At 45.1% G+C, this 14,195-nt stretch overlaps 1 protein-coding gene and 1 long non-coding RNA gene across 4 annotated transcripts in view; one reads left to right on the forward strand and one right to left on the reverse strand.

The window, feature by feature from the left end:
* The window catches only part of LOC146059574 (uncharacterized), a 93,972-nt gene extending 88,701 nt beyond the window's left edge, over positions 1-5,271 (reverse strand). For both annotated transcript variants that reach the window (XR_014470279.1, XR_014470280.1), the window contains exon 1: positions 4,946-5,271. This is a non-coding gene — a long non-coding RNA (uncharacterized LOC146059574). The remainder of the gene's footprint in view (positions 1-4,945) is intronic.
* Positions 5,252-14,195, forward strand: part of TMEM131L (transmembrane 131 like) — a 132,439-nt gene continuing 123,495 nt past the window's right edge. For both annotated transcript variants that reach the window (XM_083171894.1, XM_083171903.1), the window contains exons 1-2: positions 5,252-5,497; positions 6,028-6,098. In XM_083171894.1, the coding sequence (XP_083028020.1) occupies positions 5,380-5,497; positions 6,028-6,098 (189 nt within the window). In that variant the 5' untranslated portion in view covers positions 5,252-5,379. The remainder of the gene's footprint in view (positions 5,498-6,027; positions 6,099-14,195) is intronic.

Genomic DNA, 14,195 nt, shown 5'->3' on the forward strand with positions numbered 1-14,195 from the left:
GAGGCAGTAGAAATAGAAATAAAAATAAGCAGGGAGGAGGACCAGGCTTTGGTAAGCTAGAGCCGTGTCGACTGGGGTGATGTGGGTGACTCCCACTACAGCCAAAGGGCATCAGAGGCTAAGGAGACACCTAGCCCAGTGTCCCCAGAGGTTGGGCTGTTCTGGGGGGAGGATTGTCAGCTGTGAAAGTAGCACCGGACGGTGGACCGTGGTGCCCCCTGAGCCTGAAGGGGAGAGAGGGTCTAACCCCCGACCCCCAGCCAGGGGTTCAATGGCCGCCGTGCTTCCAGCAAATTCCCCACAGCAGGCTAAATGGTTAGAGGGCTCAGATGGCACACCAGCCTCATCTACTGGTAGCTCGGCTCGGGTACCTGTATCACCGGGTCCCCCAGCAGCCGAGCGTCTGGAGCGAATCTGTCTTCTTCACTCCTGGGAAGGCCGCGTGACGTCACGAGCTGTGGCGGCTCCTGTCTCCCGCCCGGTGCAGGAGAGCTCAGCGGCTACAGGCCCTCCGGGTCTGCTTCAACTGCCAGCGGGCAGCTCGAGAGTGGACCTGCTTTCAGGCAGCACAGACTGCCTGGGTGTCTGCAGCGGCGCCCCGTCTCTCCTCCGCCGCTGGTCCCAAGATGGCGGCGCGGCTGGAAAGAGCGCCGAGGACTGCAACCTGCAGGTATGGAAAGAGTCCCTACCCCGGCTCCGCAGTTACCTCAGACGGCTCTCAAGGTCTTCCTCTCTGCCTCCGCTTCTCCGGGTCTGGTGGCTTCTTCTGCGCCCTCTATTTCGGCTCAGGAGCACCTTCGCCGGGTGTCCCCTGAACTTTAGGCCGTGGCTTCCGTGGAGTGGTAGACCGCAATCCGCAGGACGCCGGTGGAGGCGTCCCCGGCTCCGCAGCTCCCACCACTCGGGCCGGGGGGTCCCCACAGGGAGCGGGTGAGTATGTGGAGGCTGGGTGGTTGTTTTTGGGCTCAAAGGGTGTATTATTAGGGGGTTTTGTACTGGGGCTCCCTCAGTATGCGTGCTATCTCCTCTGTTGCTAGGCCACGCCCCCGGCATCTGACATTTCTATTCACACACTTCCTGGCATGGAATTGAAATAAGTACTCATACTTTAAAAGTGTCTGATTACGCTTTATAATAAGCATGGTTATGTGCTAAGCGTCTTTAGCTGCACCACCGGTTGCACCATTGGCAGGTGCAGTTTCTCCATCCGAGTATGACCTCCAGTGTGAGCAGTTGAGAGTCTGTGTATGCAGCCACATTTACAGATGCTCTTATAATGGACCATCTCCATACGTGTGCTATGACACCTTCCTGTCACTGCTCAGGAATGCACACTGCATTTTCAGTGTAATTTATGCATACATATGAAATCACAACTCTGACTCTGTAGAGACCTAGGCAAAAACACGCTATACTGTGTCCGACATCTGCACAACATCCATCTCTGTCTCAGCCCAAAAGAGAGGTATTGTAGAGTGGTACCTCTCTCTATGCTTCATCGTAAGGCCTTACTGCAAATTATACAAAGTGGCCTACTTCATATTATGCCACATTGAAATGTGTCCAGTTCACATTATGCCAGACACTACTCGCTAACATTGACAGGCTTTCCTCTTCCCTTGTGCCCACATGATCCACTGTGAGACAGAAGACTTATCTACAAAATACTCAGCACATTTTACATATTTATCACTAGAGACAGGATTATATGCAACATAAAAAGCTCGAAATATGCATGCAAATATGCATGAAAAATACTTAAAATATGCATGAAAAGCGTCAAAATATGCTAAATAAAAAATACAAAATAAAGTGAAATTTTTTAGTTTTTTTATTTAAATCAGCATACAATTAGTAAGTAGTAACTGACCCCCAGCAGTATACCCCACATAATGCCCCCAGCAGTATACCCCACATAATGCCCCCAGCAGTATACCCCACATAATGCCCCCAGCAATATACCCCACATAATGCCCCCAGCAGTATACACCACATAATGCCCCCAGCAGTATAACACACATAATGCCCCCAGCAGTATACCCCACATAATGCCCCCAGCAGTATAACACACATAATGCCCCCAGCAGTATTACACACATAATGCCCCCAGCAGTATAACACACATAATGCCCCCAGCAGTATAACACACATAATGCCCCCAGCAGTATAACACACATAATGCCCCCAGCAGTATAACACACATAATGCCCCCAGCAGTATAACACACATAATGCCCCCAGCAGTATAACACAGATAATGCCCCCAGCAGTATAACACACATAATGCCCCCAGCAGTATAACACACATAATGCCCCCAGCAGTATAACACACATAATGCCCCCAGCAGTATAACACACATAATGCCCCCAGCAGTATAACACACATAATGCCCCCAGCAGTATAACACACATAATGCCCCCAGCAGTATAACACAGATAATGCCCCCAGCAGTATAACACAGATAATGCCCCCAGCAGTATAACACACATAATGCCCCCAGCAGTAAAACACACATAATGCCCCCAGCAGTATAACACAGACAATGCCCCCAGCAGTATAACACAGACAATGCCCCCAGCAGTATAACACAGACAATGCCCCCAGCAGTATAACACAGATAATGCCCCCAGCAGTATAACACAGATAATGCCCCCAGCAGTATAACACAGATAATGCCCCCAGCAGTATAACACAGATAATGCCCCCAGCAGTATAACACAGATAATGCCCCCAGCAGAAGTGCACATAATGCCCCCAGCAGAAGTGCACATAATGCCCCCAGCAGAAGTGCACATAATGCCCCCAGCAAAACCACACATACTGTAATGCCCCAGCAGAAACTGTGCTGTAAGTTACACTCACCGTTGCCATCCGTTGGTTGAGGTCAGTGTTCTGTCCAGAAGCACCACTGTTCGGCGCCTCCAGCACCCGTGTGGCGCGCAGTGATTCCCCGCGTGTCAGCAGAGGTGGGCAGCCTGTCAGCGCGGCGGGCAGCCTATCAGCGCGGCGGGTAGCCTGTCAGCGCGGCGGGTGTGGGATGTAGCTGGAAGAGCCTACAGAACACACTGCGGCGTATCAGCTCTTCCACCCACATCCCACCCCCCGCCGCGCTGACAGGCCGCTCAATCCATTCCTCTGATGGGCGATTCTGTCAGCCTATCAGCGGCGTTTCCTCACATAAAGAAAAAAAAGTCAGGAAGTGAGGGTGAACACTCCGCGCCGACCGCGCTATGCCAAATATGCACAATCAGGACATTTAGGCCAGATATGCAATTTCTGCTGAAAATCGGGCAAATATGCAAATGCATATGCAAATATGCAAATGCATATAATCCGGTCTCTATTTATCACACTGTACTGAATACACTCTACTACAATAGGAGACAATAGGTTTCTTTCTGTATGCAATACAGTGCCGCCTGTCCTTACTGCTCCTTTCACCACTGCTGCCAATGAAAGATAATTTTTTTGCCCTATAGCACAGGTTCTCAAAGTCGGTCCTCAGGACCCAACACACAGTGCATGTCTCACATAATCAAGTGAAATAATTAGCTCCACCTGTGGATCTTTTAAAATGTGTTAGTGAGTAATGACTGCACCTGTGCACCTGCCAGGTCACCTGGAAAACATGTGTTTTTACTGTGGGTCTTAAGGACAGAGTTTGAGAACCACTACCCTATAGCAAAGAATACCAAGCACCCAATAGAGATAAGCCCCTGCTGTTGAACTAGACATCCGGCATCTCCCCACTGCCCAAGGTGTTCAGCGGCGAGGACGTCTGCTGGACGCTGCCATCTTTCAGTAGCCAGTCCAACCACACCTGCGGTGCTGACGCTTGACTGTTTGAAATAGTTTGGCGGGCCTGTGTTGGGGGCAGAGAAGTGTCCCCCTCAGAGTTTGGTGCCTGGCGGCAAGAGCCTCCATTGTCTTCAGGAATTCCGCCACTGCTGGGTGTTTTTTTTTTTTGGGGTATTAGTTACTCGCATGAACACTCCATTGGAAATAATGTGGCTTTTTCTTTGCAGCCCTTAATCCCCATTTTAAGTGAAAAATGTTGGGATTTGGGGGTAGATGTATTAAATGGGGAGAAGTGGTATCAGCGTACGTTATGTGCGCAGATACTGCTTCTTCCTCATGTATGAATACAGGAATGTGTGCCGCATGAATGGTGCTGCTAACTACAAAATAGCATGCCGATATGCTGTCAGTAGCAGTAACCGTTTTTACGGCTGCAGGTGTTGTGGCCCATTCAGCACAGTAGGAACCACATCATGGACTGGCCCTTGAGGATTGGGATGGGATGTTGCTATGGGCAACCAATATTATATTCTAGAAGGTGCTAAATAAATAGGAAGTAGATTCTGATTGGTTGCCCATAGCAACATCCCATGTGAAATAGAACTACCATCTTAGTAAATACTAGGCTGATGCATTGTGCGCACTAGTGGGGATCGCTGGACAGGGGGAGTTTCCCTCCCCCACTTTGGCATCCAAAATATAAATACACCTTTGTGCTACTGCTTCCTGCTTCTCCCTAATAAGAGGCAAAGTAGGAAGCGCTATACCCATGCGACATACGCCACAGAGGCCAACCATTGGTGTAGCAGGTGCAGTGCACTGGGGCCCTTGAGGATTAAGGGGCCCACTGCTGCCCCTGTCACCCACTATTTTTCTTTGCCTCTGCCTATCACTTTCTACCTCTCCCTGTCACCCACTTCCGTGTTACATATTGTGAACTTATATTTATGCACCTTTTATTTTTGCACCTAGGCCCAACACCCACAAGTTCCACCAGTGATACGCTAGTACAATACATCTCCCCCACTGTTTTCGAAACCCTCTCCCACTAATGGTACAATAGAACATGTAGGTCAATTTTGGCTATATAGCCAAGGACCGCCATGGTCAGCGGGTTCCGGTAACATCACTGAACAATATTGTTTACCTTTATCAGTGTGTATGCTCAATTCCTTCATCCGTGGTGTGGCCGTTTTTACTAACGATGTCTAATGTTTACATGTGCCCCTAGCAACCAATGAGATTATGTCTATCATTTCTCTTCTACATCCTAGAAAATGATAGACAGAATCTAACATCACCTCTTTTCATTTTTAGAGGCAAATGTTGTTGTGACTGAATGGGAACCTGGGGAGAACATGTCACAGTCTCAGATGTGTGCTGCTGCCTAGTCAGACTCAGCCAGGGCCGTCCAGCGCCACCTGGCGGTGCAGGCGGGCAGTGCCAGAGCCAGCAGCTGCCGGGGCGCGTTCACACACACACACACAGCCAGCCTCACCACGTGTGCACGGGGCCCGCCCGCTCCTCCGCTGCTGACACCCGAGGACAGAGAGAGAGCACCCGAGACACGGCAGCAGCAGGATGGCGGCGCTGCTTCTCCCTCACCGGGGTGGCCACTGCTGTGCGGCCACGGCCGTCAACATCATGCTGGGAGTCTTCCACGTCTTGCTGCCCTGCTTTCGGCAGGGAGGGGGGCAAGGTGAGGGCAGTGCCAGGGGTTAGGGATGCACAATGGAGAATGTGGGTGCCCATCTGCCAGTGCCTGCTGTTGTATGGGGTGAAGGAGGAGGCGCGCTGGGAGGAGATGGGCCTCTTTCCGGGGCTATGGCTGTGCTGTGGGCAGATAAGGCAGCCTCTGTGCTCTGCCCCCCGTGTGCTGTGCTTTGTTCCTGTGCAGCGTGTGCATGGCAGTGACTTAGGAGCTGGCATGCCTGGCACTAGCACATGGGGGTGGGGGAAACTGGGAATCCTCCAGGTGTATAGAAGGGATTTGTTCTCCTATAGTATATCCCACCTCCTGGATGTTATTGTTCTAGCACCTAGTAACCATTTGTATACATCCCTCAATTGGCACATGGCTTCTCTAATGCCCCATGCACAGCTGCTGGGCTTGCTGCTTAGCGATAGTTGCTATGCCTGTGTGCATAGGGCTACAGTAGGCCTTGTTGGGTCTCTTTGTCCTGTTGACAGTAATAAAATGGGCTCTTTTTTTGTTTTTGCCACCTCTAGTGATCGAGCCTGTGCCCAGCATGGTGGAGCTGTGGCAAGCTGAGGATGCTGAGCTCATGCTTCCTACCCAGGTGAGAACCAGCACTGAGTATCTGATCCAAACAAAGCTTTCAGTCTACTATGATTGGTTTCTTAGAACATCCACTATAAAGCAGTTCTTGGTGGTAGTAAGACCCATTCAGAAGTTGACATTTGACTTTTTATGACATGGTGTGTATGTGTATAGCACAATTCCTGTAACATGGAGAATAACATGCATTCACCGTGACAATGAACTTCCAGGATGATGCCTCCATAAACAAAAGGGGCATCCTCACTGGACACAATAGGGTCTTCGTGCGCAGCAGCCTCTTGTTTTGGAATGTCTGAGATTCTTCACTGTCATCCTCTATATGGAAGTATCGTGTGTTTGTGTTATTTTTATTTTTGACTTTCTTTTGCCAAGTATGTTTGACCTAAAATCAGCAACGGCAGATTACATGCACAGACTGTAATAACTGCTGCATGCTCCTCTTTATAAAAACAAGTCAGGTTTTCTTGCCAGAAATGAGTTAAGCTTGCCCATGAGTCATTTCATTAACATAGGAGGAATTATTTTGAATATACTGAAAGGAGCAAAAAAACGATTAGATATCTGTCCATTGTTTTAAAGAATCCACATGCTCCATGTTTATCTACAATTTATTTTATATAGTAAAGGTCATAAAATGGAAATACAGGATCATCAAGCACTTTTTGGACTTAATGCAAGCAAATATGGAGCAAATTGTGTGTATTTGCAGAGGGGAGGAGTTCCATGGAGTAAAGGCGTTTCAAGTGAAATTGTGAAAGATTAGGTGCACTAGTGAAGCCATGTTTGCGGCAAAGTGCAGTGTAACAATATATTAAACATCAAAGGACTGTAATAAAGACACTCAGGAAAAGATGCCATGTGCTGTATGAAGTTTGGGTACACTTTGCATTTGGGGAACATGTTGTGCAGTGTGGAAAGGAGGGGTGCATTTTGAGTTTAGGAATATTGGAGCGCAGCCCTTTTAAAACATATATGTAAATAACTTGCATTAACTGTATCTATCTTTTCAGGCCTATGCACAAAATTGTAGCAGCAGTGCCAATTAGATGCTCAAAACCATTGTGCTTGACATTTGCACAGAAAATCTCTTTTGAATAATTTCTTTGCGTTTCCCTGTATTTTCTGTTACTTATACAGTCTTCATTTGTCCATGCTGGGGTCTGTTTAAATTGGTATAAGCTGGTGAGCAGGGCACTCTTGCATCTTTGTTTTATTTGTCTGTTATTACTCTGTCATTTTGTGATGTTGTCTGTTCCCATTTGTGAAGAGCTACACAATATCCTGGCTATATATATATATATATATATATATATATATATATATATATATATATATATATATATATATATATATATATATATATATATATATATATATATATATATATATATAAAAAGGTGCATTGTGCTACACGCTGATTGAATAAATGTAAGCCACCTGTCTCCAGCACTGCCAATGTCATCATTAAGGTAGCCCTACACATGTGATTATGGCCCGAGAAATTGGGGGAAATGCAGTCAAATTGACGTTGGATCTGTTCAGATGCGTGGATCCGGAGGTTGAACCTCCTGCATATAAGATAAAATGGAATCGCAGCAGTCAGTGCACATTATGGCTGCATCTAATTTCCCATGAACTCTCCCGGCAGCTCCCCAGGAGTCCTTTAGTGCTATTTTTAAGGACTCCCAGGGAGCTTCCGGGGGAGTTCAAGGGAAATGAGATGTGACTTGCCCTTCAGACAATTTGCGCTAATGTATGGGGGGCTTAACAGTAGTTCCAGAAACTATTTTTTTGGTAGACTCCGCTCCAGAGACCATAGATGTGTCGACACTCAGTTCAACTGTGTCCAAGGAGCAGGGTTGCCTACCTGACCCTCTCCTTAAGGGAGAAAATGCTCTGTGCCTGCCCTAGTAATGTATGATTGCCATCACCTGCGGTGAGCTAGTTCATTGATAAGAAAGGTGTTTTACCACAGGTGATGGCAATCATACATTACCAGGGAAGTCCAGGCACAGAGCATTTTCTCCCTGAAGGAGAGGGTCAGGTAGGTAACCCTGCCCAGGAGTGCATTACTGTTGTAGCATTATGTGGTGTATTTATCAAGCAGTGACGCCCCCCCCCCCCCCCCTCCCTTTATTTATTTTTTAAAAGTGTATTCTCTGGAAAAGGAAACCACACCACTTGGGGCAAGTTATCTAAATAAGTACCTCCAGAGAAATCACAGATTTTCCTTTTAACTTAACTTTTTTCAGTGTCCTGGAACAGGGAATGCTATGTCTGAGTAGTTTCTCAAACTACAGTAAGCTCTAGATGATGATGTGTATACTTACTGTGCGAGCTGGTGCACAAAGCCTTCTCTAGATGTAGTACCAATAGCCTTCTTCAGATATACTATTACATGTATTAGATGTACCCTGCAACTTGTGAAATCCTCGCAGTTCCTCCTTCCCGCCTGGGGTGTCACTCTCTGCTGTGGTGTTTCTACCACAGTCTAGTTGGTATCTCACAATTGAGATACCAGCCAGATTGTGGTAGAAACACCACAGCAGACAGTAACACCCCATGCGGGAAGGAGGAACTGCGAGGATTTCACAAGTTGCAGGGTTCTAGACTAAACACTATACTGTGCATACACAATCTTCACTCTTGCACATGCGCAGTATAGAATCCAGCAAATCCAATGGACATGTTCAACCTTATTGGCTCATAAAGACCTAATATGGAGCTATGGCGAAATATTTGTGCGTTCACAGGCACTCACATGCTCTTTTAGTGTAACATTGCTCTATTATACAATACAGTATGTTCATTGCGCTGTATTGCTAATGCTTGTTGATGAATCAAGCCCTTTGGGGGAAGATTTATCAAAGCTTGCAGAGAGATCAAGTACCAACCAATCGGCTCCTGTCAAATGTATCTCTCTGCAAGCTTTGATAACTCTAGCTATTGTTTGTTGAACTTTTCTTATAAGTAACCTAGATTTTGGTACAAGTGCAGTAGTGAGTTTCATATTCGTATTACAAGAGTGCCATAGTGCAGGCCACCTGTAGACAAGACGTATTGGCACTGTTATGCTGGATGCAGACTAAATGACACGTTGTCCGATCTGGCTGATCGGACTGTCAAATAGAGCACACTATGTCGCTGACTATGTGCGCTCCCTCACGTCTGTGATGAAGGACATCACTTGCGAGGGCCAAGCTGCCGAATGCACTCTGTCACTACACGCAGTACCAACGTTTAAATGAAGAGTCCGGCATGTATTATAGGATATGGTGTGTAATATATAATTGCGATACAGATAAATGGTGACACTGAGGGGCTTATTTACTAAGATGGGAGTTCTAGTGAAAATGGGATGTTGCCCATAGAAACAAATAATTTTCTATCTTTTAGAAGGTGCTAAATAAATACCATAAGTAGATTCTGATTGATTGCCCATAGCAACATCCCTCTTCACTAGAACTCCCTGCTGAGGGTGTCAAAGATGGGGATACAGCGAGACCTATTTATTCCAATGCATTACTTGAGACTATCACTTCTACCATTTATTGTGTAGATCTTGCATGGGTTTCTGCGATCCTTAAGGTGGCCATACCCTAGGGCGACTTCTCCATGGGGAGGTTGTCCCGATTCCACACCCCTCCCCCTTGCAGGACTGAATACAGTACACTGTATGCAGTCCTTTTGCATACAATGTATCGCATACAATTCCAGCCAATCCCGCGAAAGGCTTACCGCCACGCTAATCTATTGTGCAGCAAGGATCTGGTCAGGGGAGCACGCATTGCATAGAACCTGATGTCAGACACGTGCGTTTGGTCACTCTTTATCTGATTTCTAGCCAGAATCTGATGGAAAGAGACCAAATCGCCGTGGATTCGCCCAAGTGTATGGGCACGTTTAAGGAAGGCATTGGAGCACTGAGTTATTGTAAGAATACTCGACTGTTTATTATATAATATAGTTTATGGAACTTGTAATACTATTATTGTGGGATCTTGTTTCATCGTTCTGTTCACCACATTACTTTGCATTTGGGTGCAGTGACAGAAATGTAACAGTGTAGCAAACAAATATTGCCATGACCATTTAGTTGCACCCAGCCTGGGAGTGGATCCGTGTGACTATGGCCCAGCCCAGGCAGCAGCACCCACACTGTGCCAGATAAGATTATAGCAGGGTGGAGAGAGGCTTGTTTTGCTTAACTGATATCTTTATGTCTATTACTATCGCATACTGATGTTAAAATGTGTTCTTTCACAAGCATTAGTAACACAAGTTAAGCAAAGTTAAATGGGTTGGAAAAGTCAAACTGGCCCAACACATTTGGCTGTCTGTACACTTACTTTGCAGTGCATTTTATTTGTGTGGAGCTCTTATTGATCCATGTCAGGGCGTTAGACACGTGCAAATGGAAGTATGTTGCTAATGCAGTGGAACGCACTTATAAGCATTTAGATTAGGCACGGACAAGAAAACAGCCCCCTTGTTGTGTCATGAATGTGTTTGAAAACACATTTTAAATGTATTTAAGTGTACAGCAAATACTTCTGTATTTCATCCAAGTGCTAAGGTTTTTACCAAAGCCGATGTCGTGCATTTACTTTTACTGTGCGCATTGGTAAATAACGAACTTTGTTCTCTTCAATGACACTGAAATGGGTTTGTATCTTAAGTACATTTTTAGTGCCTTGGCGACTTTTGTCTGTGCAAGGAAGGTGGCACGAGCTTAACCTAATCGCTACTTTCTACATGATCCTTTGTTGTCAATGCTTTGGAGAAGGTGTCTGATGTAATTTCAGATCCCTCTCACAAAAGGATGGAGACAAATACACATGCTTTACCCCGAATGGCCAGCAATACAGCACACTTCTGGACTGTTCACAAAGAAATAAAACGTCATAGATGTTAATCCTAGATTTAAGCATTTTAGTTAATCCCAATTAGCTACCCTTTGTACTAATACAGTTTTAATTGGTATAAGCTAAAAAAACATTTTTCTTAGGAACGGCTGTCCCAGACTGTTTAATGGGAAAAGCATGTTAGCGTCCTCTGTGGTTAGTTGTCTCTACAAACGGGATTCCTTTGTCCTCTTTGTAACTCCCTGACCATACCGTGACCCTGTTTTGAGGTGTGCAGCACATTGTAAAAGTAGACAGTCATCAAACCCCAATTTTTTTTTTTTTCATTGTGCCCCTATTCATTGCCGGAGCAATGATCTGTTTATATGATCAGATTACCAGAAGGAAGAGGGTTTGCTGCAGCTAGCGAGCTTGCAACCTATTATTGGTGCCTCTATGTAATTGTGAGCGAGCTGTCACACAAAGGGAGCAGCAAGATTACTGTACTTCCCTTCCATGTGCGTGGAGGAGGGGGAGCAGATGCTAAATCCTTGATGCACTCGCTAAAATACCAACACAATGAGTAAAGCCTGCATTCATTGTTATTCTAAATGGCTGCTAGAGAGTGTGAACAAAAGGCTTGACGCTCTTCTTGCATTTATTTGTTTGATATAGCATTTATTAATAATTTTTATGAAGTTCTACGAACCACAGAATATGTAGGCGTACTAAAATGACTTTCATTAAATGAGAGGAATCTGGCATGTATTCTAGTAAGGAAATGGTGTTGCATGGCTTTTGCTTAGGATATGTAGATATTACTTTATTGTGTTTGCTTTGGGCAAAATTGGACATGTACTAGCAAGTGTCTGTATGTGCCCAGACACTGCACTATAGCAGTAGGTATCTGCCAGTTGGCTCCGTTAGTGTTGCGTGAATGTGTCTGTGATCGTAATCCTCTCTTGGTATGGGTCATTGGATTGACATGCATTGGGTCCGCAACATTGTTTCATGCCCATAATTATTAAAAATATTGCATTAAATTACCATCAACGTGTATATGAAGAATAAATACATTGTGTTAGACTTGGGTCCCATCCCCAAGATATACTGTATAGTGTTCATTCTAGCACCCGCCATCTTTGAAAACCCATGCAGTTCCGCTTCCCTGCCTGAGGTGTTGCTGTCTGCTGTGGTGTTTCTAGCACAGGTCTGGTTTGCGTATCAGTGCTGATATACAGACCACACTGTGCTAGAAGCAATACAGAAGTGACACCCCAGGCAGGGAAGAGGAACTGCATGTGTTTTCAAATATGGCGGGTGCTAGAATGAACTATACAGTGTATAATTGTTGTTTGTTTTGATTTTTCAGCCAAATGATGGGTTCCTTCACTGATAGCTCTTTGGATCTCATATTGAGAGTAGACGGCAACTGATTCCAAATGTCACACCTGGAATCAACTTCAGACCTTTTACCTGCTTAATTGATGATGAAATAATGAGGGAATAGCCCACACCTGTCCATGAAATACAGTAGCTTTTGAGTCGATTGTCCAATTACTTTTGGTTCCTTAAAATGTGTGAGGCACATACAAACCATTGTAATTCCTACACCGTTCCCCCGATTTGCCTGTAAATACCCTCAAAATGAAAGCTCAACGTCTGCAGCTAAAGCACATCTTGTTTGGTTCATTTTCAAATCCATTGTGGTGGTGGTGTATAGTGCCCAAAATATGAGAATTTTGTCGATGTCCCAATATTTATGGACCTGACTGTAAATAGGGTCTACCCAATGACCCTCATACCCTGTTGGTGTGGGTGTGTTGACTCCTTTGTTATCTACAGCAAAGAGGACAAGAGGTTAGGTGGGCACCGTATGGGGGTGTCCACCTGAGGGCGCTTGATATGAGTGGTTAATCACAGCAGCTGCACTGTCGGGTTAGTCATACCAGATGGAAGGCAAAAAAGGATGGGGGTCGAACACCAGGTTCTGTAGCAGCTCTGATGAAGACGATGTGAATTGTGTTTATAAAAATTTATAAAAAAAAAGTGATTGGAGTGATTTTTTCCCAAGAAAGTTCTCCTGGATGTTATGGAGATAGATGGTGTGCCCCAATGGGCTAAGGAGGGTGTGTAGCTCCTGTATGCTGGATCCTCTCTAGTGAATGACCTGGGAGTAGAAGAAATCGATTTCCACGGCCACTGGAGGTTTTCCAATAGTACTTCCCACAAGTTGGTAAAGGACATACCACCACTCCATTATCCTTTACCAACTTGTGGGAAGTACTATTGGAAAACCTCCAGTGGCCATGGAAATCGATTTCTTCTACTCCCAGGTCATTCATAGTGCTACACACCCTCCTTAGCCCATTGGGGCACACCATCTATCTCCATAACATCCAGGAGAACTTTCTTGGGAAAATTGGGTACATCCAGACCCCATCCATTGGTAGGAGGACTCCTTACCATCAATTTCCCCACATCATCTTCCATGGAGTGGTAATTATACCAATGCACTACTAACTGTTTCAAACCCAAACAACTGCTTTTCCCCAGGATTATATTAACAGGTCCAATATGCAGTGTTTCAATTTTCATGTGCAATATTATGCTTTTTATTTCATGTACATTTTAATCACTGTATACAGCCCACATTTTTATTAGTTCATTAAAATTTACTGTAAAGATCATCCAATCACTTTTTTTAATTCATTTTTATAAACACAATTCACATAGTCTTCATCAGCGCTGCTACAGAACCCTGTTATCTACAGCAAAGCAAGATTCTGGCATGTATTAAATGGTTTATGAGCATTGTCCGTCCTCCTCATTGCACCTTTTATTTTGGGAGTTTTCCCAAAGCTTACAACTATGTTGTCAGAAGCCATGTGTTGTTGATGCGGGAACATCTAAAATTGTCCTTCACAGTACACATGAACCTTTTATCATACAGATCAATATGGACCTTTCTCCTGACAGTCATACTGTACAGCGTATCTTTCTGCTCTGTGAGAAATGTGAAGCCACTTCCTGTAAATGAAGAAACCCTCAGCATTGCTAGTTTCCTATGTACATCTTGTATGTTGCTTCTCTTTTCTGTTCTTTGGTAATGTCACCCACATTGAAAACACACAAAAATTGCAGTGCTAGAGAGATGAAACAATATGATAAAACAACGGAATGGTCTTCACAAATAACATACTTTAATTTAAAAAAAAAACAATAAAATATCAATGTAAAAGACCATGTTC

Source organism: Crinia signifera, chromosome 1 (assembly GCF_055691185.1).
Source record: "Crinia signifera chromosome 1, ASM5569118v1, whole genome shotgun sequence".
Classification (NCBI taxonomy): domain Eukaryota; kingdom Metazoa; phylum Chordata; class Amphibia; order Anura; family Myobatrachidae; genus Crinia; species Crinia signifera.